Consider the following 22,777-nt stretch of genomic DNA (forward strand, 5'->3'; position numbering starts at 1 on the left):
ATTTTTTCGAGACAGAGTCCTGCCTCTGTTGCCCAGGCTTCAGTGCAGTGGTACTATCTCGGCTCTCTGAAACCTCTGTCTCCTGGGTTCAGGTGATTCTCATGCCTCAGCCTCCTAAGTAGTTGGGATTACAGATGTGCACCACCACGCCCGGTTAATTTTTGTATTTTAGTACAGATGGGGTTTTGCCATGTTGGCTAGACTGGTCTCGAACTCCTGACCTCAAACGATCTGCTCACCTCAGCCTCCCAAAGTGCTGGGATTACAGGAGTAAGCCATTGTTCCTGGCCCTAGAATTTCTCTAAATATTGAAAAAAGAGCAAAAAATAATTCATTCATTGTAAGATAAGCAGTTTTTTCTGGCCTTTTTTTTTTTGAGATGGGGTCTTTCTCTGTCGCCCAGGCTGGGGTGCAGTGGTGCGACCTCAGCTCACTGCAGCGTCCACCTCCCAGGTTAAAGTGACTCTTCTGCCTCAGCCTCCCTAATAGCTGGGACTGCAGGAGGGTGCCACCACATCCGGCTAATTTTTTTTTGTATTTTTTAGTAGAAACGAGGATTCATCATGTTGGCCGGGCTGGTCTCAAACTCCTGACCTCAAGTGATCTGCCTGCCTCGGCCTCCCAAAGTGCTGGGATTACAGGTGTGAGACTCTGTGCCTGGCCTTTTTCTGGCATTTTACTACCTTTAAAATTTGTATGTGGACCAGGCACAGTGGCTCATGTCTATAATCCCAGCACTTTAGGAAGCCGAGGCAGGCAGATCATTTGAGATCAGGAATTTGAGACCAGCCTGGGCAATGTGGTGAAAACCTGTCTCTACAAAAACTACAAAATTTAGCTGGGCGTGATGGCGTGTGCCCGTGGTCCCAGCTACTTGAGGGGCTAAGGTGGGATCCTGGGAGGTAGAGACTGCAGTGAGCTGTGTTTGTGCCACTGCAGCCTGAGCAACAGAGCGAGACCCTGTCTCAAAAAAAAAAAAAAAAAAAATTGTATGTGACTTACAATAATGTCCTTTGAGCTGAGGAAATATAGTAACAGACACTTAGGTACTCATCCTCTAAATTAACATTTGTTATCATTTACTTATTTGCTTCAGAGTACTGTTTCTAATTTTAGATAATGTAACCAAGCTTTGCAGTTAGAAACAGTCTGTGGGAACTGCATCCCCTTTTGTTAAGGGTTTTTAAAAAAAATTGTTTGAGTAGGCTGGGTGCGGTGGCTCACGCCTGTAATCCCAGCACTTTGGGAGGTCAAGTGGGGCGGATCACAAGGTCAGGAGATCGAGACCATCCTGGCGAACATGGGGAAACCCTGTCTCTACTAAAAATACAAAAAAGAATTGGCCGGGCATGGTGGTGGGCGCCTGTAGTCCCAGCTACTCAGAAGGCTGAGGCAGGAGAATGGCATGAACCTGGGAAGCGAGGCTTGTAGCGAATCAAGATCGCACCACTGCACTCCAGCTGGGCGACAGAGTGAGACTCCATCTCAAAAAAAAGAAAAAATGTGTGAGTATTAAAATTGGATCATTTGGTTCTTTTCTTGTCTGACTTGATTAATTTATTGAAATCTGATGTTTTTTCACTTACAGCTTTGTGGATTATGGCAGCCAAATGGGAAATGGAAGATCGATTGTCTTCAGAAAGCGCAAGGCAACTCTTTCTTCGGGCACTGCGCTTTCATCCAGAGTGCGCAAAACTTTATAAAGAAGTAAGTGTGTGTGCACATAGGATGAGATGGTGATGTCTCAGTTTGGTCCTCTGGAGACATATATTGTTTTTTTTTAACTGGATTCAAGCAATTCTTATACCTCAGCCTCCTGAGTAGCTGAGATTACAGGTGCCCGCTACCATACCTGGCTATTTTTTGTATTTTTAGTAGTGATGGGGTTTTGCCTTGTTGGCCAGGCTGGTCATACATATATATATATATATATATATATATATTTTTTTTTTTTTTTTTTTTTTGAGACAGAGTCTCGCTCTGTCACCCAAGCTGGAGTGCAGTGGCGCAGTCTTGGCTCACTGCAAGCTCTGCCTCCCAGGTTCACGCCATTCTCCTGCCTCAGCCTCCCGAGTAGCTAGGACTACAGGTGCCCGCCACCACGCCCAGCTAATTTTTTGTATTTTTTAGTAGAGATGGGGTTTCACCGTGTTTGCCAGGATGGTCTCAATCTCCTCACCTCGTGATCTGCCCGCCTTGGCCTCCCAAAGTGCCGGAATTACAGGCGTGAGCCACTGTTCCTGGCCCGTGTATTCTTTGTTAAATAAAAAAGGCTTCAATTTATGGAGGCTAGGAATAAGTGTGGAGGTGTGGGTAAGGAAAAACTTCTTTTTTTTTTTCTGGAGATGGAGTTTCGCTCTGTTGCCCCAGCTGGAGTGCAGTGGCCCAGTCTTGGCTTATTGCAACTTCTACCTCCTGGGTTCAAGCGATTCTCCTGCCTCAGCCTCCCAAGTAGCTGGGATCACAGAGGCCCCTCATCACATCCGGCTAATTTTTGTATTTTTAGTAGAGATGGGGTTTTGCCCTGTTGGGCAGGCTAGTCTCGAACTACCGACCTCAGGTGATCCACCCACCTCAGCCTCCCAAAGTGGTGGGATTACAGGCGTGAGCCACCATGCCCAGCCAGGGAAAAACATCTTTTTATTTTTTGGCCAGTGGTAGGTGTTGACACTGCAGCTTCTAAGTTAGTTGAGAGGTTAGAACCCCCATCTCCTTCCTGTGGTTGGAAGGAATAGGGAACTAGACTCTAACATTTTTTTAGTTGAGAGCCGGATTTAGCCTCTTTATACTTTTGTTTTTATTTTTTTTCTTTTTCCCCTTGTTCCCTTGGTTCTCCAAAGAAGCCCTCTTCTGGCTTCTTTGCCTTGTCTTCCTCTTTTCTCCACGTTCTTTCTGTCTCCCTTTCTTGAGATAGATACCTGGCACTACTTCCTTTCTCTCTTCGGGGTCTTACTCCCTTATGGACGGTGCCCTAGAACATTTGAGGGCCAAGCTTTAGAAAATCCCAGATAATAGAAAGGATGTATTGGAAGCTGCACTGTTTGAGTCATTTGTCAGGATAAAAGAGAAACTGCTATTTAATTATTATTATGTTTTTTGAGATGGAGTCTCACTCTGTCACTCAGGCAGGGGTTCAATGGTGTGTTCTTGGCTCACTGCAACCTCCGCCTTCCGGGGTTCAAACTATTCTCCTGCTTCAGCCCCTGAAGTAGCTGGGATTATAGGTGTGCGCCACCATGCCCCACTAATTTTTGTATTTTTAGTAGAGATGGGGTTTCACAATGTTGGGCAGGCTGGTCTCAAACTCCTGACCTCAAGTGATCCGCCCACCTTGGCCTCCCAAAGTGTCAGGATTACAGGCATCCCCAACCTGCAATTTAATTCTTAAATGAAAATTAAGGCTGGATGTGGTGGCTCATGCCTTTAATCCCAGCACTTTGGGAGGCTGAGGCAGGAGGATCACTTGAGGTCAGTTGTTTGAGGGCAGGCAGCAACATAGTAAGACCCTGTCTCTCCAAAAAATAAAAATAAAAAAATTATCTGAGTGTGATGGGACGTGCCTCTAATCCTAGCTACTCAGGAGGCTGAGGCAAGGGGATCACTTGAGCACAGGAATTTGTGGCCGAAATGAACTGTGATCACCAGTCCGCTCCAGCCTGGGTGACAGAGCAAGACCCTGTCTCAAAAAAATTTAAAAAAGCGTCTCCAAAGATTTTCAGTTTATTTCCCTTCTGTAGTACTTTAGGATGGAGCTGATGCATGCAGAAAAACTGAGGAAAGAGAAGGAAGAATTTGAAAAAGCCAGTATGGATGTGGTAAGGTTCTAATTATTTTATTCTCACTTGCTAACAATGTATAGCATTTTGAGCCTACTTAGGAGTAAGAGAAAATATTTGGAATATATATATATATTTTTTGAGACGGAGTCTCGCTCTGTCGCCCAGGCTGAAGTGCAGTGGCCGGATCTCAGCTTACTGCAAGCTCCGCCTCCCGGGTTTACGCCATTCTCCTGCCTCAGCCTCCCGAGTAGCTGGGACTACAGGCACCCGCCACCTCGCCCAGCTAGTTTTTTTGTATTTTTTTTAGTAGAGACGGGGTTTCACCGTGTTAGCCAGGATGGTCTCCATCTCCTGACCTCGTGATCCACCCGTCTGGGCCTCCCAAAGTTCTGGGATTACAGGCTTGAGCCACCGCGCCGGCCTATATTTTTCTTTTCTTTTTTTTTTTTTTTTTTTTTGAGACAGAGTCTTGTTCTGCCACACAGGCTGGAGTGCAGTGGCACCACCTCGGCTCACTGCAAGCTCTGCCTCCTGGTTCAAGATTTAATGTTTAATGTTGTTAATTTTGAAACTTCCAGATGAGTTAGTGTTAATTATAAGTGGACTTAGGAAAGTGAAGCTTTATGCTATAAAAATAGATATTTGGACTAATTAATGTGGTCCTCAAAATTGTTACTTACAGAATAGCCAAATGCTATTCTTTAACACTGTATGATCTCATAAAGTGATACATTAATGGATTCAAGGAGCTTGAGAAAGGTTGTGAAATGTGTGGTTTCCTGGCCTTCTTTCTTCCCTTTTTATATAATTTTTTTATGTGACAGAATAATTAAAAGATTTAGAATGTTAGAGCTGAGAAGAAACTTTGCTATTGTCTGTTATTGTGGTTTCCAGCTTAGAACTTTTTTCTCAGATGGAGTCTTGCTCTTGTTGCCCAGGGTGGAGTGCAATGGCACGATCTTGGCTCACTGCAACCTCCGCCTCCCGGGTTCAAGTGATTCTCTTGCCTTAGCCTCCTGAGTAGCTGGGATTACAGTCGCCCGCCACCACGCCTGGCTAATTTTTGTATTCTTAGTAGAGATGGGGTTTCACCACGTTGGCCAGGCTGGTCTTGAACTCCTGACCTCAAGTGATCCATCCGCCTCAGCTTCCTAAAGTGCTGAGATTATAGGCGCGAGCCACTGCGCCAGGCCAGGACTTTTTTATTCAAATAAAATGTTACACAGAAGCGCAAATAAGACATGTAAAATCTGACCTGTTTTGGTCCAAGTGGAGAGTGAGGCCTTAAGCTGTGTGATCTTGCCACCACTCTTGGAGCCTGAGAGAACACAGTTGGAAGATCAGTGATCTTGTTCAAGCTGCACACTTTACAAGTGAGGGAACTGGCCTGGAGAGAGAGACATGATTTGCCATTGGTCATATGGCACAGATAGTCTAGGATTGTTAATTTCCATCCTAGTGCTTTTCCTCCTTGTATTACCTGTTAAGTTACATTTGATATAACACTCTTTAGGAGCATCCTGATTATTCTGAAGAAATCCTTAAGGGCGAGTTGGCACGGATCATCTACAAAAATTCTGTAAGCATAATTAAAGGTAGGTATCTTTTGAACATTATTTTTGGTAGGAAAGTGAAACATTCTTTTCCTAATGAAGACCTTTACCTAGTTTTGAAATTTTCCAGTAGAATGTATATAAAACTCTGTAGGAATAGTGTCCTGTTTCTTTCAGAAAATACTTATTTTTCCTACGCTATAATTGAACATTTCAGTAACTTATTTACTTATTTTTTGAGATGGAGTTTCGATCTGTTGCCCAGGCTGGAGTGCAGTGGGGCAATCTTGGCTCACCACAGCCTCCACCTCCTGGGTTCAAGTGATTCTCCTGCCTCAGCCTCCCAACTAGCTGGGACTATAGGCACACACCACCCTGCCTGGCTAATTTTTGTATTTTTAGTAGAGACGTGGTTTCCCTGCGTTGGCCAGGCTGGTCTCATACTCCTGACCTGGTGATCTGCTCCCCTTGGCCTCTCAAAGTGCTGGGATTACAGGCGTGAGTCACCACGCCCGGCATAAGTCTCTTTTTAAAATTTATATTCTACTCCCATTTTTTTTCCTTAAATTTCAATAGGTTTGGGCCAGGTGCAGTGGCTTATGCCTGTAATCCCAGCACTTTGGGAGGTCGAGGCAGGTGAATCACTTGAGGTCAGGAGTTCGTGACCAGCCTGGCCAACAAGGTGAAACTCCGTTTCTTTTTTCTGTCGCCCAGGCTGGAGTGCAGTGGCCAGATCTCAGCTCACGGCAAGCTCCGCCTCCCGGGTTCCCGCCATTCTCCTGCCTCAGCCTCCCGAGTAGCTGGGACTACAGGCGCCCGCCACCTCGCCCGGCTAGTTTTTTGTATTTTTAGTAGAGACGGGGTTTCACTGTGTTCGCCAGGATGGTCTCGATCTCCTGACCTTGTGATCCGCCCGTCTCGGCCTCCCAAAGTGCTGGGATTACAGGCTTGAGCCACCGCGCCCGGCCGAAACTCCGTTTCTACTAAAAATACAAAAATTAGCTGGGTGTGGTGGTGGGTGCCTATAATCCCAGCTACTTGGGAGGCTGAGGCAGGAGAGTCGCTTGAACCTGGGAGGTGGAGGTTGCAGTGACTGAGCTGAGAGAGCAACAGAGCGAGACTTCATCTCACAAAAATGAAAATGTCAGTAGGTTTTTGGGGAACAGGTTTAGTGGTGGTTTTTGAGATTTTGGTGCACCCATTAGCAAGCAGTGTACACTGTACCCAGTGTGTAGTCATTTATCCTTCCATTTATTTTTTTTGAGACAGGGTCTCACTGTGTCACCCATGCAGGAGTGTGGTGGTACAATCATGGCTCACTGTAGCCTCGACTTCATGGGCTCAGACGATTCTCCCACTTTAGCCTCCTGAGTAGCTGGGCATGGACCTCTATGCCTGGCTAATTTTTGTGCTTTTAGTAGAGATGAGGTTTCACCATGTTGTTCAGGCTAGTCTTGAACTCCTGAGCTCAAGTGATCTTCCTGCCTTGGCCTCCCAAAGTGATGGCATTACTGGCGTGAGCCATTGCACCCAGCCTCAGTAAGTTCTCATGGAGTAATTAAATAATGTGGGGAGTTGAAAATTAGTTCTTTTTTTATGAATACTTCAAAGATATTAACAATATATTGAAGAATACTTCAAAGATATTAACAAAGATATTAACAAACCCTGAGGTGAGGGGACTATGGGATGACTTTTGTCCTATTTTGTTCTATTTCTCATTTAAAAAAACAAAAAGATTAACTCCAGTACATGAGGAGAATGCTACTTTTAAAGTAAAGTGACTCTTATTGGCAATAAACTTCTCCTTCCTTGCTTTTTAAATTTAGGTGCAGAATTTCACGTGTCACTGCTTTCAGTTGCACAGCTATTTGACTTTGCCAAAGATCTACAAAAAGAGATTTATGATGAGTAAGTAACATTAGTAGAAAGGTGAATATATCTATTTCTGATCTTGAGATTAAGGGTTTGAGGTTGGATATTTAGTAGAAGAGAAAGAAGATACCACACTGAATCCCTGAAATAAAAGCTAATATTAGCCGGGTGCAGTGGCTCACACCTGTAATCCCAGCACTTTGGGAGGCTGAGGTGGGTGGATCACTAGAGGTCAGGAGTTCGAGACCAGCCTGAACAACATGGTGAAACCCTGTCACTACTAAAAATACAAAATTAGCTGGGTGTGGTGGTACATGCCTGTAATCCCAGCTGCTTGGGAGGCTGAGTCAGGTGAGACTCGCTTGAACCTGGGAGGTGGAGGTTGCAATGAGCCAAGATCCCACAATTGTACTCCAGCCTGGGCGACAAGAGTGAAATTCCATCTCAAAAACAAACAAACAAACAAACAAAAAAAACCTAATATCATATTATGTTAAAAAAATTTTTTCCTGGCCCAGTGTGGTAGCTCACACTTTGGGATCCCAGCACTTTGGGAGACCAAGGCAAGTGGATCACTTCAGCTCAGGAGTTTGAGAGCAGCCTGGGCAACATAGTGAAACCCTGTCTCTACAAAAATAAGCTAGGTATGGTGGTGCATTCTTATAGTCTTAGCTACTCTGGAGGCTGAGGTGGGAAGATCACCTGAGTCCGGGAGGTTGAGGCTGGAGTGAGCTGTGATCCTGCCACTGCACTCCTGTCTGGGTCACAGAATGAGACCATGTCTCAGAAAAAAAGTATCTTCCTGATTAAGTTCTTTGATTCACTTATTGGGGGAAATAGTTTATTCAATAAAAAAAAAAATCTAAAGCTTATATAAAATTGTAAATTCTGTTTTCTTGGCATTTATCCATAAAATGAGAGTTATATGTTTATAGTTGAGTGCTGGTAATTCTTTTTATTTCTTTATTATATTTTTATTTATTTACATTTTTAATTATAGAGATGAGGTCTCACTATGTTACCCAGGTTGGTCTTGAACTCCTGAGCTGAAGTGATCCTCCTGCCTTAGCCTCCCAAAGTGCAAGGATTACAGATGTGAGCCATTACACATGGCTGGTAATTTTATTCTTTAATGTCTGATTATATGGTTTTACAATTATTTGTAAGCTTTGGCAACATGGTGAGACCCTGTTTTTACCAAAAATAACAATAAAATTAGCTGGGTGTGGTGTTGTGTACAGCCTGTAGTCCCAGCTACTTGCAGGACTGAGGTGGGAGGATCCCTTGAGCCTGTGAGGTTGAGGCTGCCGTGAGCTGTTGTTGCGTCACCGCACCATTAAATTTTTTTTTTTTTTTTTTTTGAGACGGAGTCTCGCTCTGTCGCCCAGGCTGGAGTGCGGTGGCCGGATCCCGGCTCACTGCAAGCTCCGCCTCCCAGGTTTACGCCATTCTCCTGCCTCAGCCTCCCGAGTAGCTGGGACTACAGGCGCCTGCCACCTCGCCCGGCTAGTTTTTTTTTTTTTTGTATTTTTTTTTTTTTTGAGACGGAGTCTCGCTCTGTCGCCCAGGCTGGAGTGCAGTGGCCGGATCTCAGCTCACTGCAAGCTCCGCCTCCCGGGTTTACGCCATTCTCTCGCCTCAGCCTCCCGAGTAGCTGGGACTACAGGCGCCCGCCATCTCGCCCGGCTAATTTTTTGTATATTTTAGTAGAGACGGGTTTCACCGTGTTAGCCAGGATGGTCTCGATCTCCTGACCTCGTGATCCGCCCGTCTCGGCCTCCCAAAGTGCTAGGATTACAGGCTTGAGCCACCGCGCCCGGCCTTTTTTTGTATTTTTTTAGTAGAGACGGGTTTCACCGTGTTAGCCAGGATGGTCTCGATCTCCTGACCTCATGATCCACCCGCCTCAGCTTCCCAAAGTGCTGGGATTACAGGCTTGAGCCACCGCGCCTGGCCTGTTTTTTTTTTTTTTTTTTTTTTTTTTTTTTTTTTTTATGAGACAGAGTCTCGCTTTGTCACCCAGGCTGGAGTGATGCGATCTTGGCTCACTGCAACTTCCGCTTCATGGGTTCAAGCAACTCTCCTGTCTCAGCCTCACTAGTAGCTTGGACTACAGTCACACACCACCATGCCTGGCTTATTTTTGTATTTTTAGTAGGGATGGGGTTTCACCATATTGGTCAGGCTGGTCTCGAACTCCTGACCTCAGGTAATCCAGCCACTTCGGACTCCCAAAGTTCTGGTCTCCACAAGGCGTGAGCCACTGCGCCTGGCCTGGGAAATAGTTTTTATGGTACTGCAGTTGTTACAGGGATGTCCCGTGTAGATTTTTTAAGCATAGGTGACTGTTTCTCTGATATTCTGAGTTAGTTTCTTGTTGTGGGATAGATACAGGTAAGTCGTATTTTTCAGTCTTCAGACTCTACACACAGATGATCCTCTTACTTGGGATTATGTGGCAAGGCGAGAATTAGAGATTGAGTCACAGACAGGAGAAGAGCAGCCCACAACGAAACAAGCCAAAGCAGTGGAGGTCGGCCGGAAGGAGGAGAGATGCTGTGCTGTATATGAAGAGGCAGTGAAGACTCTGCCAACAGGTGAACTTCACCAAACCATGGTGTGATATAGAAGGAATAGTACCCCTGAGTGTGAAACTTAAGCTCCTGTTCCCATTGCCAAAATCAACATTGGGGATCTCTCTAGTATAATTATGATGTGCCTGGCTTTCTGTTTTGTTTTTTTTTTTTTGGAGACGGAGTCTCGTTCTGTCACCCAGGCTGGAGTTCAGTGGCTTGATCTTGGCTCACTGCAACCTCTGCCTCCCGGGTTCAAGCAATTCTTTTGCCTCAGCCTCCTGAGTAGCTGGGACTACAGGCGCCTGCCACCATGCCCAGCTAATTTTTTTGTATTTTAGTAGAGACGGGGTTTCACCATGTTGCTCAGGCTGGTCTTGAACGCCTGAGCTCAGGTGATCCACTCGCCTCGGCTTCCCAAAGTTCTAGGATTACAGGATTACAGGTGTGAGCCACTGCGTCTGGCTTTTTTTTTTTTTTTTGGAGACAAAAAGTCTCACTCTTGCCCAAACTGGAGTGCAATGTCACAATCTGGGCTCACTGCAACCTCTGCCTCCTGGGTTCAAGCGATTTTCCTGCCTCATCCTCCCGAGTAGCTGGGATTACAGGTGTGTGCCACAATGCCCGGCTAATTTTTGTATTTTCAGTACAGATGGAGTTTCACCATGTTGGCCAGGCTGGTCTTGAACTCCCGACCTCAGGTGATTTGCCCGCTTTGGCCTCCTAAAGTGCTGGGATTACACGCGTGAGCCACTGCATTTGGCCGTGCCTGGCTTTCTAACTTGGTCTTTCTCTCATGGTAATGGAGCTTTTATGACCTTCCTCCATAGTAGTGGTATTTACGTTCATTTATTTTGGGGGAAACTTAGGAAATAATTCCTAGGAATCTTAAATTATTATTCCTTAATTACCTTTTTTTTTTTTTTTTTTTTTTGAGACAGGATCCTGCTGTGTCACCCAGGCTGGGGTGCAGTGGCACGATTGCAGCTCACTCCAACCTCTGCCTCCTGGGTTGAAGCAGTCCTCCCACCTCAGCCCCCTGAGTAGTTGGGTCTACAGGCACGTACCACCACGCCAGGCCAATTTTAATGTATTTTTTGTAGAGATGAAGTTTCGTCATGTTGCCCAGGCTGGTCTTGAACTGCTGGAATTAAGCGATCTGCATGCCTCGGCCTCCCAAAGTGCTAGGATTACTGACGTCCTTAATTATTTATTTATTTTTTCTTTTTGAGACAGAGTCTCACTCTGTGACATGATCTCAGGTTACTGTAACCTCTTCCTCCCGGGTTTAAGCAATTCTCCTGCCTCAGCCTCCCGAGTAGCTGGGATTACAGGTGCATGCCACCATGCCCCACTGATTTTTGTATTTTTAGTAGAGATGAGGTTTCACCATGTTGGCCAGGCTGGTCTTGAACTCCTGACCTCAAGTGATCTGCCTGCCTCACCCTCCCAAAGTGATGGGATTACAGGCGTGAACCACTGTGTCCGGCCCTTAATTATCTTTTGATAGTGATTTAATTTTTATTTTGTAATAATGTAGAAAAAAGGCAGAGGGGATATATAACCTAGATAAGGCTTTCAATTTTTATATGTAAGCTGTTACTCAGTTGTTTTCCCCCAATATTTGAGGTGTTTTATTGGTTGTAGTCAAAATAACACTTTTTAAAATCAGGCTAATTTAAACTTCTTCAGAAGAGAGTTTTCCCCTCGAAGAAAAGATGTATGATGACTGTTTTTTTCCTTCTCTTTTAATAACTTTGATGTGATGGATGTTGAACTAAGTGATCTGATCAACATAATCTTTGACTTTTCCAGAGGCCATGTGGAAGTGTTACATCACCTTTTGCTTGGAAAGATTTACTAAGAAGTCAAATAGTGGGTTCCTTAGAGGGAAGGTGAGGTTGTTACATGGTTACATGGTTACAGTGGTTGACTAGATAGTGACTGTCTTCTGAAAGAAGAACAGAAGCACAGCTCTTTTGGTGTCTAGCATAGCTTCTGAGAACTTGTATGCTTAGCCACTCTCTCTCTCCTTGTGGGCGACGAGTTATTCTAAAGGTCTGAGTCTGGTTTGCTGCCAGGTTAGGAGGGGCTCTCATGTGACTGGGCTCTGTTCGGTGCAGCTGCCTAGTGCATCTATTCATAAGTGAAAGCACCATGCAGGAGCAAGTCAGCTTTGAATTCTCAGAAATGCGCAAAACTGCTTTTGTTCATGTCAGAGGCCAGAGGCCCTTGCTGGGATCTTTGTAATGAACTGAGGGATTTTTCTGTTTTCAGAGGTTGGAAAGAACCATGACTTCATTCAGGAAGGCACATGAACTGAAGCTTCTGTCAGAATGCCAATACAAGCAGTTGGTAAGGACGTGGAGAAAATATTTTCTGCCAGTTAGAAATACCTTATTCCAGTTGTTTTGTGCCACAGTCATATTTTAAATATATATAGTCTTAAGATGAAGGCCATTCGGGAGTTTGGTATATAAAGTGTGTTTATATGTGTTTGCCAGTATTTGGCATATGCTAAAAATGAAATCTGTACTAGCAAAGGGAGGAATATTATATAATGAAAAACACTTAGAACAAGAGTCATAATTTGGGTTTGTTTTACCACCCATTCCTTTTTTTTGAGACAAGTGTCTCACTCTCCACAGGCTGGAGCACAGTGGCGCGATCTCAGCTCACTACAACCTCTGCCTCTTGGGTTCAAGTGATTTTTCTGCCTCAGCCTCCCAAGTAGCTGGGATCACAGGTGCATGCCACCACACCTGGCTAATTTTTGTATTTTGGTAGAGACGGGGTTTTACCATCTTAGCCAGGCTGGTCTCTAACTCCTGACCTCAAGTGATCCACCTGCCTCGGCCTCCCAAAGTGCTGGGACTACAGGCGTGAGCCATCACGCTTGGCCAAATTTTTGTATTTTTAGTAGAGATGGAGTTTCACTATGTTGGCCAGGCTGGTCTTGAACTCCTGACCTCAAGCGATCTGACTGCCTTAGCCTCCCAAAGTGCTGAGATTACAGGCGTGATCCACCGCTCCTGGCTGTGCCTGGTTTTCTAACTTGGTCTTTCAGGCGTGAGCCACCATGCCCAGCCTAGATGATTCATTTTCTGTCAGAAGAAAGATATCAAACTGTTTCATCTCTTAGACTGGAGGCTCTATGGGTGGTAGGGAATGTACCTGATTTGCTCACTATTGAATCTAGCATATATAGTGTGCAATAAAAATGCTTGCTGAATATACTAATTATATACTGCCATTTAATGTTTCAAAAATTTGTACAATTGGATTGGTTTTAGGTTTTTTTTTTTCTCTTTTTCAAATAATGTAGATATAAGCATTTTGAACAGGTAAGATTTCCTTTCATTCGTGTATTTTTTGGCCCACATTTGTTAATGTAAAAGTCCCAAATCGAAGCGTTGAGCACTTTCATGACTCTTGCTACAAACTGTCAAATTGAATTTCGGAAAAATTGCATTAGTTTATGTTATGTCCAAGTCTGAATGAATATACCTGTTTCTTTGACACCCCACAAATACTGATTTTGTATTTAATAATTAAAAAAAATTTTTTTGGAGACAGAGTCTTGCTCTGTCACCCAGCCTGGAGTGTAGGCATGATCTCGGCCCACTGCAACTTCCTCCTCCCAGGTTTAAGTGATTCTCCCACCTCATCCTCCTTAGTAGCTGGGATTACAGGTGTGCGCCAACACACTTGGCTAATTTTTGTATTTTTAGTAGAGACAAGGTTTCACCATATTGGCCAAGCTGGTCTCGAGGTCTTGACCTCAGGTGATCCGCCTGTCTCGGCCTCCGAAAGTGCTGGGGTTACAGGTGTAAGCCACTGAGCCTGGCCTATTTGTTAATTTTCATCCTCTGTTGGGTGAGCATGTGTTCTAGCATAGTGAACTGTTTTGTTTTTATTTATTTATTATTTTTTTGAGATGGAGATTTGCTCTTGTTGCCTAGGCTGGAGTGCAATGGCGCGATCTGGGCTCACCTCAACCTGCGCCTCCTGGGTTCAAGTGATTCTCCTGACTCAGCTTCTCGAGTAGCTGGAATTATAAGCATGCACCACCATGCCTGGCTAATTTTGTATTTTTAGTAGCGACAGGGTTTTTCCATGTTGGTCAGGCTGGTCTGGAACTCCCGACCTTAGGTGATCTGCCTGCCTCAGCCTCCCAAAGTGCTGGGATTACAGGCGTGAGCCACTACGCCTGGTCATGAACTGTTCTATGAAAAACTTACGCCAGGTATGGTGGCTCATGCCTTTAATCCCAGCACTTTGGGAGGCCGAGGCAGGCAGATCATCTGAGGTCAGGAGTTCGAGACCAGCCTGGCCAACGTGGTGAAACCCCATCTCTACTAAAATACAAAAAATTAGCTGGGTGTGGCTGCAGGCGCCTGTCATCCCAGCTACTCGGGAGACCGAGGCAGGAGAATTGCTTGAACCTGGGAGGCGGAGGTTGCAGTGAGTGGAGATCATTGCGCCACTGCACTCCAGGCTGGGCTACAGAGCGAAACTCCGTCTCCAGAAAAAGAAAACACACACCTAACTTACAGTCTAAATTATTTATGTTCTCTGGTTTTTACGTCTCCCCTGTTTTTGGATAACTCTCATGGGTAGGAGCAGTGAAAAGAGGAGAAATTCTAAATTGTTCACTTTGCGCCTGTTTAACAGCCATGGAAAATTTGTTTTGATACCTATAAATTATCACATAGCTCTTTTCTTTTGTTTGTTTGTTTTTTGAGATGGAGTCTTGCTCTGTCGCTGAGGTTGGAGTGCAGTGGCGTGATCTCAGCTTACTGCAATCTCCACCTCCTGGGTTCAAGCGATTCTCCTGCTTCAGCCTCCTGAGTAGCTGGGATTACAGACGCCCACCGCCACAACCAGATAATTTTTGTATTTTTAGTTGAGACGGGGTTCACCACGTTGGCCAGGATGGTCTCAATCTCCTGACCTCGTGATCTGCCTGCCTCGGCCTCCCAAAGTGCTGGGGTTACAGATATGAGCCACCATGCGTGGCCTCTTTTTTATTTTAAATTGTAGTGGAAAGGTTGGTGAAATTCTTGCCTCAAATGAGGTTTTTATTTGTCTCCATTTACATAGATTGTTTGGGTTTCAGTAATTAATTTATCAGTCATCCTTCATCTTGTCTAGATTGTTTCATTGCTGTGTCATAAATTCCTGAGGGAAGCTCTGGAAGTGGCAGTAGCTGGAACTGAATTGTTTAGAGACTCTGGGACAATGTGGCAGCTGAAGCTGCGGGTGCTGATTGAGTCAAAGAGTCCTGACATAGCCATGCTTTTTGAAGAAGCCTTTGTGCATCTGAAACCCCAGGTCAGTGAGCTGGATCTTTTGTATTCATTATATTTGGGAAACCTTTTATAGCCAAAGCTCATTTGGAATGTACTTGTCTATTGAGAGCCAATTCTAGAGTGGCGTTTGTTATTAAGTGGTGATGGTTCATAGGTTAAGAGTAGAAGAACTTGCCTCTATTTAATATCCTTTATTTGAAAGTTGACAGCCGGGCGCGGTGGCTCAAGCCTGTAATCCCAGCACTTTGGGAGGCCGAGACGGGCGGATCACGAGGTCAGGAGATCGAGACCATCCTGGCTAACACGGTGAAACCTCGTCTCTACTAAAAATACAAAAAACTAGCCGGGCGAGGTGGCGGGCGCCTGTAGTCCCAGCTACTCGGAGGCTGAGGCGGGAGAATGGCGGGAACCCGGGAGGCGGAGCTTGCAGTGAGCCGAGATCGTGCCACTGCACTCCAGCCTGGGCGACACAGCGAGACTCCGTCTCAAAAAAAAAAAAAAAAAAAAAAAAAAGAAAGTTGACCGAATTATATAAAACTTCCTGTTCTATTTAGGAATAGAATGGTATTTCTTATAAAGTTAGAAATACCAGTAGAATATTAATGTCACTTGCTGAATATAAGCCCAAATTTTTTTTTTTTTTTTTTTGGGATGGAGTCTTGCTCTGTTGCCCAGGCTGGAGTACAGTGGCGTGATCTCAGCTCACTGCAGTCTCCACCTCCCGGGTTCAAGCAATTCTCCTGCCTCAGCCTCCTGAGTAGCTGGGACTACAGGTGCGTGCCATCACACCTGGCTAATATTTTCTATTTTAGTAGAGACAGGATTTCTCCATGTTGGCCAGGCTGGTCTGGAACTCCTAGCCTCAAGTGATCTGCCTTCCTTGGCCTTCCAAAGTGCTGAGATTATAGGCCTGAGCCATGGTGTATGGCCAGATTCACTTTGCAGTGAATTTTTTGTATTAGTAGGAAAAATGTATTCCAGAAGATAAAGTAGGAAAAAAACTACTGCTCACTTGGTGTTGTTTTCTTTTTCCTTTTTTTTTTTTGAGATGAAATCTTGTTCTCTTGCCCAGGCTGGAGTGCATTGGTACAATCTTGGCTCACTGCAATCTCCACCTCCTAGGTTCAAGCGATTCTCCTGCCTCAGCCTCCCAAGTAGCTGGGATTAGAAGCGCGTGCCGCCATGCCCAGCTAATTTTTGTATTTTTACTGGAGACAGGGTTTTGCCATGTTGGCCAGGCTGATCTTGAACTCATGGCCTCAAGTGAGCCGCCTGCCCCCGTCTTCAAAGTTCTGGGATTACAAACATGCGCCACCATGGCTAACCTTTGCTGCTCATTTGTATGTATCTCTGGGACATGAATGAAGATCAGATAATTCAGCCTAGATTAATTAGTTCTTGTAGGTCCTAGACAGCAGAGACATGACCTGGGTAGCTGTGAATCTAACTGTGTGGGCTGTTAATTGCTTACTTAACTAAAAGATGATTGATGATAACTACATGAAATATTTCCCAATAGAAAGGAACTAAAATTCACAGAAGAGCGTTGCTCTGAGTGACTTGATCAGAAGGCTGACTGTGTTCTGGCATGCCATTCCTGCTGGGCAATGAGAATTCTGTCACAGTGAGAACTGTTTGGGAATGAATCCCTATTTTACATGTCGATTATCTTAGGAGGAACCTGCCTTTTAACTAGTTTTCAGAGCATAGGACTAAACTGTTATTTTATAGCTTAAAAAAAATTGATACATAATATTTTACATATTTATAGGGTACATGCGATGTTTTGTTATATGCTATTTTCTAACATTTTTTAAACTGGGAGTAGGTTTGTCTGCCATTGTGGATTTCCTGGGCAGAGTGGAGTGAAGGTGCCAAAAGCCAAGAAGACACTGAGGCAGTCTTTAAGGTATAGGCACCGTGTTCCAAGTCTTGTGGTGTGGGGAATGGCAGAAGGTTCCCTCGTTGGCCAGCTCAAGTGTTGCAGGTGCGCCTAAAGCACTATGGAGTGGCCTCAGGTGGTTCTGGGAAAATCTGTTTTGATACCTGTAAGTTTTCTCACATAGCTTGTTTCTTTTTTCTTTTAAATTGTAGAAAGCTCTCTTAGCTGTCATAGGTGCCGACTCAGTAACCCTGAAGAATAAGTACCTGGATTGGGCTTATCGAAGTGGTGGCTACAGAAAGGCCAGAGCTGTGTTTAAAAGGTACTCACAGACGTTCATAGTTGTTGCTGGTCTCTCCATCCCATACTCAGCCGCTCATACCCAGATTATTTGTATCACAAATAGCATCTGAGGGAGTAATCCAATACACTTTTTCTTTTTTTTTCTTTTTTGGTTGGAGTCTCGGGCTGGACGTGGTGGCTCACGCCTGTAATCCCAGCACTTTGGGAGGGCGAGGCGGGTGGATCACCTGAGGTCAGGAGTTCAAGACCAGCCTGACCAAAATGGAGAAACCCCGTCTCTACTAAAAATACAAAATTAGCCAGGCATGGTAGTACATGCCTGTAACCCCAGCTACTCGGGAGGCTGAGACAGGAGAATAGTTAAAACCCAAAAGGCGGAGGTTGCGGTGAGCTGAGATTGAGCCATTGCACTCCAGCCTGGGCAACAAGAGCGAAACTCCGTCTCCAAACAAACAAACAAACAAACAAAAGATGGAGTCTTGTGTCTGGCTCTATTTCCCAGACTGGAGTGCAGTGGCACAATCTCGGCTCACTGCAATCTCCGCCTCCTGCGTTCAAGTGATTCTCCTGCCTCAGCTTCCCGAGTAGCTGGGATTATAGACGCCTGTCACCACGCCTAGCTAATTTTTAACTTTTAGATTTTAAAGACAATGTTTCACCATGTTGACCAGGCTGGTCTCAAACTCCTGACCTCAGGTGATCTGCCTGCGTCAGCCTCCCAAAGTACAGGGATTACAGGCATGAGGCACTGCACCTGACCCAATACACTGTTTCGTTTTCCTTTTTTGTTTTTTTTTTTGTTTGTGTTTTTGAGACAGAGTTTCACTCTTGTCACCCAGGCTGGAGTACAGTGGCAAGATCTCAGCTCACTGCAATGTCCACTTCCCGGGTTTAAGTGATTCTTCCGCCTTAGCCTCCTGAGTAGCTGGGATTACAGATGTGCGACACCATGCCCAGCTAAATTTTGTAATTTAGTAGTGACAGGGTTTCATCATGTTGGCCAGACTGGTCTCGAACTCTGGTCTCAGTGATTTGCTTGTCTTGGCTTCTCAAAGTGCTGGGGTTGCAGGCATGAGTCAGTGCATTCGGCTTCCAATAAACTTTTTCAAAAAGTAAAGTTTCTTTTTTTTTTTTTTTTTTTTTTTGAGACGGAGTCTTGCTCTGCTGCCCAGGCTGGAGTGCAGTGGCCGGCTCTCAGCTCACTGCAAGCTCCGCCTCCCGGGTTCACGCCATTCTCCTGTCTCAGCCTCCCGAGTAGCTGGGACTATAGGCGCCCGCCTCGTCGCCCGGCTAGTTTTTTTGTATTTTTTAGTAGAGACGGGGTTTCACCGTGTTAGCCAGGATGGTCTCGATCTCCTGACCTCGTGATCCGCCCGTCTTGGCCTCCCAAAGTGCTGGGATTACAGGCTTGAGCCACCGCGCCCGGCTAGTTTCTTTTTCTTTTTTGAGACAGGTTCTCACTCTGTCACCCAGGTTAGAGTGTAGTGGCATAAGCATGGCTCACTGAAGCCTTGAGCTTCTGGGCTCAAGCAGTCCTCCCACCTCCGCCTCCCAAATGTCTGGGTTTACAGGAATGTACCACCATGTCCAGCTAACTTAAAACATTTTTTTTTTTTTGTAGAGACTGAGTCTCACAGCATTATTCAGCCTGGTCTCAAACTCCTGGGCTCAAGCAGTCCTCCTGCTTAAGCCTCCCAAAGTATTAGGATTGTAAGTGTAAGCCACCATGCCTGGCCTTCTTTTTCTTTTTTTTTGAAAAATAAGGCCGGGCGCGGTGGCTCAAGCCTGTAATCCCAGCACTTTGGGAGGCCGAGACGGGCGGATCACGAGGTCAGGAGATCGAGACCATCCTGGCTAACACGGTGAAACCCCGTCTCTACTAAAAGAATACAAAAAAACTAGCCGGGAGAGGTAGCGGGCGCCTGTAGTCCCAGCTACTCGGGAGGCTGAGGCAGGAGAATAGCGTAAACCCGGGAGGCGGAGCTTGCAGTGAGCTGAGATCCGGCCATTGCACTCCAGCCTCGGTGGCAGAGCGAGACTCCGTCTCAAAAAAAAAAAATAAAATAAAAGCAGTTCATTGTGGTGGGGGAAAACATAACCATGATAATTTATTATATCATCAAAGGAAAAATTACTGTTAACATATAATTTTATTTTTTTTTATTTTATTTTATTTTTTGAGATGGAGTCTCGCTCTGTCACCCAGGCTGGAGTGCAGTGGCCAGATCTCAGCTCACTGCAAGCTCCGCCCCCCGGGTTTACGCCATTCTCCTGCCTCAGCCTCCCGAGTAGCTGGGACTACAGGCGCCCGCCACCTCGCCCGGCTAGTTTTTTGTATTTTTTAGTAGAGACAGGGTTTCACCGTATTAGCCAGGATGGTCTCGATCTCCTGACCTCGTGATCCGCCCGTCTCGGCCTCCCAAAGTGCTGGGATTACAGGCTTGAGCCACCGCGCCCGGCAACATATAATTTTAAAATTTGTTTTTATGTAGTTGAGATTATAGTATAACTAATTTTATTTACGATTAAAAAATTTTTTTTTTTTTTTTTTTTTGAAACGGAGTCTCGCTCTGTTGCCCAGGCTGGAGTGCAGTGGCTGGATCTCAGCTCACTGCAAGCTCTGCCTCCTGGGTTTACGCCATTCTTCTGCCTCAGCCTCCCGAGTAGCTGGGATTACAGGCATGTGCCACGACGCCTGGCTAATTTTTTATATTTTTAGTAGATAGGGTTTTTGCCATGTTGGCCAGGCTGGTCTCAAACTCCTGACCTTTGGTGACCCGCCTGCCTTGTCCTCGCAACATGCTGGGATTACAGGTATGAGTCATGGTGCCCGGCCTAAATATTTTTTTTTCTTTGAGACAGAGTCTTGTTCTGTTACCCAGGCTGAGTGTAGTGGCCCCATCTTGGCTCACTGCAAACTCTGCTTCCCTGGTTCAAGCAATTCTTGTGCCTTAGCTTCCCAAGTAGCTGGGACTGCAGGTGTTGCACCACCACACCCAGGTAATTTTTTTATTTTTAGTAGAGATGGGGTTTTACTGTGTTGCCCAGGCTGGTCTTGAACCCTTGGGCCCAAGCAGTCTGCCCAGCTGAGCCTCCCAAAGTGCTGGGATTACAGGCATGAGTTACCATGCCTGGCCATGCTCAGCTAATTCTTAAATTTTTTTGTAGAGTCGTGGTCTCGCTTTGTTGCTTAAACTGATCTTGACCTTATGGCTTCCAGTGATCTTCTTGCCTTGGCCTCCCAAAGGGCTGGGATTGTAGGTGTGAGGCACTGTGCCCAGCCAAAAATTATTTATAAACATCATTTATTAAACATAGCCATATGAGCTGGGCACGCTGGGTCAAGGCCTGTAATCTCAGGACTTTGGGAGACTGAGACAAGAGGATTGCTTGAGCCCAAGTGTTTGAGACCAGCCTGGGCAACACAGTGAGACTTCATTCTTTTTTTTTTTTTTTTTTTTTTTTTTTCTTTTTTTTTTGAAACGGAGTCTCGCTCTCGCCTGGGCTGGAGTGCAGTGGCCGGATCTCAGCTCACTGCAAGCTCTGCCTCCCGGGTTTACGCCATTCTCCTGCCTCAGCCTCCGGAGTAGCTGGGACTACAGGCGCCCGCCACCTCGCCCGGCTAGTTTTTTGTATTTTTTAGTAGAGACGGGGTTTCACCGTGTTAGCCAGGATGGTCTCGATCTCCTGACCTCGTGATCCACCCGTCTCGGCCTCCCAAAGTGCTGGGATTACAGGCTTGAGCCACCACGCCCGGCCGAGACTTCATTTCTATTAAAAGTTAAAATAAAAAAAGTTGGGTGTCGTGGCATGTGCCTGTGATTTTAGCTCCTTGGGAAGCTGAAGTGGGAGGATCACTTGAGTCCAGGTGGTTGAGGCTGTAGTGAGCCGTGTTTGTGCTACTACATTCCAGCTTTGGTGATAGAGTGAGAACCTATCTCAAAACAAAAACAAAAACAGGCCGGGCGTGGTGGCTCACGCCTGTAATCCCAGCACTTTAGGGGGCCAAGCAGGCGGATCATGAGGTCAGGCGATCAAGACCATCCTGGCTAACACAGTGAAACCCCCATCTCTATTGAAATTCAAAAAAAATTAGCCAGACGTGGTGGCAGGCGCCTGTAGTCCAGCTACTCAGGAGGCTGAGGCAGGAGAATGGCGTGAAACTGGGAGGCAGAGCTTGCAGCGAGCCTATACCGCGCCACTGCACTCCAGCCTGGGCGACAGAGCGAGACTCCATCTCAAAAACAACAAAACAAAAACAACAACAGAAACAAAAAAACCCTAAACAAAACAAATAGCTATATTGAAGGCAGCCAACATACATATGAAAAAATGCTCAAGATGACTAACCCTTAGAGAAATGCAAATCAAAACCACAGTGAGATACCATCTCACTAGTCAGAATGGCTGTTATTAAAAAGTCATAAAATTATAGATATTGGCAAGGCTGCAGGAAAAACCTTATACACTGTTGGTGGGAATGTAAATTAGTTCAGCTCCTGTGGGAATCAGCTGGAGATTTCTGGAAGAACTTAAAACAAATCTACCATTCATCTCAGCAATTCCATTACTAGGTATATACCCAAAGGAAAACAGTGCTCCCAAAGAGACATGTACTTGTATGTTCATCATAGCACTATTCACAATAGTAAGAACGTGGAATCAACCCAGGTGCTTATCAACAGTTGACTGGAAAAAGACAATGTGGTACATATACTCTATGGAATACTATGCAGCTACAAAAAGACCAAAACCATGTTCTTGGCAGTAGCATGGATACAGCTGGAGGCCATTGTCCTCAGCAGGTTATCACAGGAACAGAAAACCAAATACCACATGTTCTTACTTACAATTATAGCTAAACATTGGGTACACGTGGACATAAAGACAAATAGTAGACACTACAGGGTGGGGGAAGGAGGGTAGGAGGAACGGAGGAAAGGGCTGAAAATCTACCTATTGATTACTATGCTCGTTATCTAGGTTACGGGGTCAGTCTACCCCAAACCTCAGTGTCACGCAATATACTCACATAGCAAACCTGCACATGTACTCCCCTGAATCTAAAATAAAAGTTGAAATTAAAATAATACGTGGCTGATGGGCCAGGCACTGTGGCTCACACCTGTAATCCCAGTGCTTTAGGAGACCGAGGTGGGAGAATTGCTTGAGCCCAGGAGTTTGAGGCTTCAGTGAGCTATGCTTGTGCCACTACACTCCAGCCTGGGCAACAGAGGGAGAGCCTGTCTCAAAAAATAAAAAAAAAAAGAGGCCAGGCATGGTGGCTCATGCCATTCCTGTAATCTCAGCACTCTGGGAAGCCAAGGCTGAGGTGGGAGGATTGCTTGGGCCCAGGAGTTGAAGACCAGCCTGGGAAACATAGCAAGACCCTTTCTCTACTAAAAATGAAAAACAATTAGCCAGACACGGTTTTTACCTGTGGTTTCAGCTATTCCGAAGGCTGAGGTGGGAGTACTGCTTGAGCCCAGGAATTCTAGGC

General features: G+C 45.5%; 1 protein-coding gene across 2 annotated transcripts in view; it reads left to right on the forward strand.

Annotated features, from left to right (window-relative positions):
• The window catches only part of UTP6 (UTP6 small subunit processome component), a 40,496-nt gene that overhangs the window by 11,956 nt on the left and 5,763 nt on the right, over positions 1-22,777 (forward strand). For both annotated transcript variants that reach the window (XM_033184278.1, XM_033184279.1), the window contains exons 7-16: positions 1,589-1,707; positions 3,738-3,815; positions 5,293-5,374; positions 7,162-7,243; positions 9,620-9,804; positions 11,596-11,675; positions 12,058-12,135; positions 14,935-15,114; positions 16,921-17,001; positions 17,187-17,296. In XM_033184278.1, the coding sequence (XP_033040169.1) occupies positions 1,589-1,707; positions 3,738-3,815; positions 5,293-5,374; positions 7,162-7,243; positions 9,620-9,804; positions 11,596-11,675; positions 12,058-12,135; positions 14,935-15,114; positions 16,921-17,001; positions 17,187-17,296 (1,075 nt within the window). The remainder of the gene's footprint in view (positions 1-1,588; positions 1,708-3,737; positions 3,816-5,292; positions 5,375-7,161; positions 7,244-9,619; positions 9,805-11,595; positions 11,676-12,057; positions 12,136-14,934; positions 15,115-16,920; positions 17,002-17,186; positions 17,297-22,777) is intronic.

The sequence above is a fragment of the Trachypithecus francoisi genome, unplaced genomic scaffold (assembly GCF_009764315.1).
Source record: "Trachypithecus francoisi isolate TF-2019V2 unplaced genomic scaffold, Tfra_2.0 Lachesis_group20, whole genome shotgun sequence".
Classification (NCBI taxonomy): Eukaryota; Metazoa; Chordata; class Mammalia; order Primates; family Cercopithecidae; genus Trachypithecus; species Trachypithecus francoisi.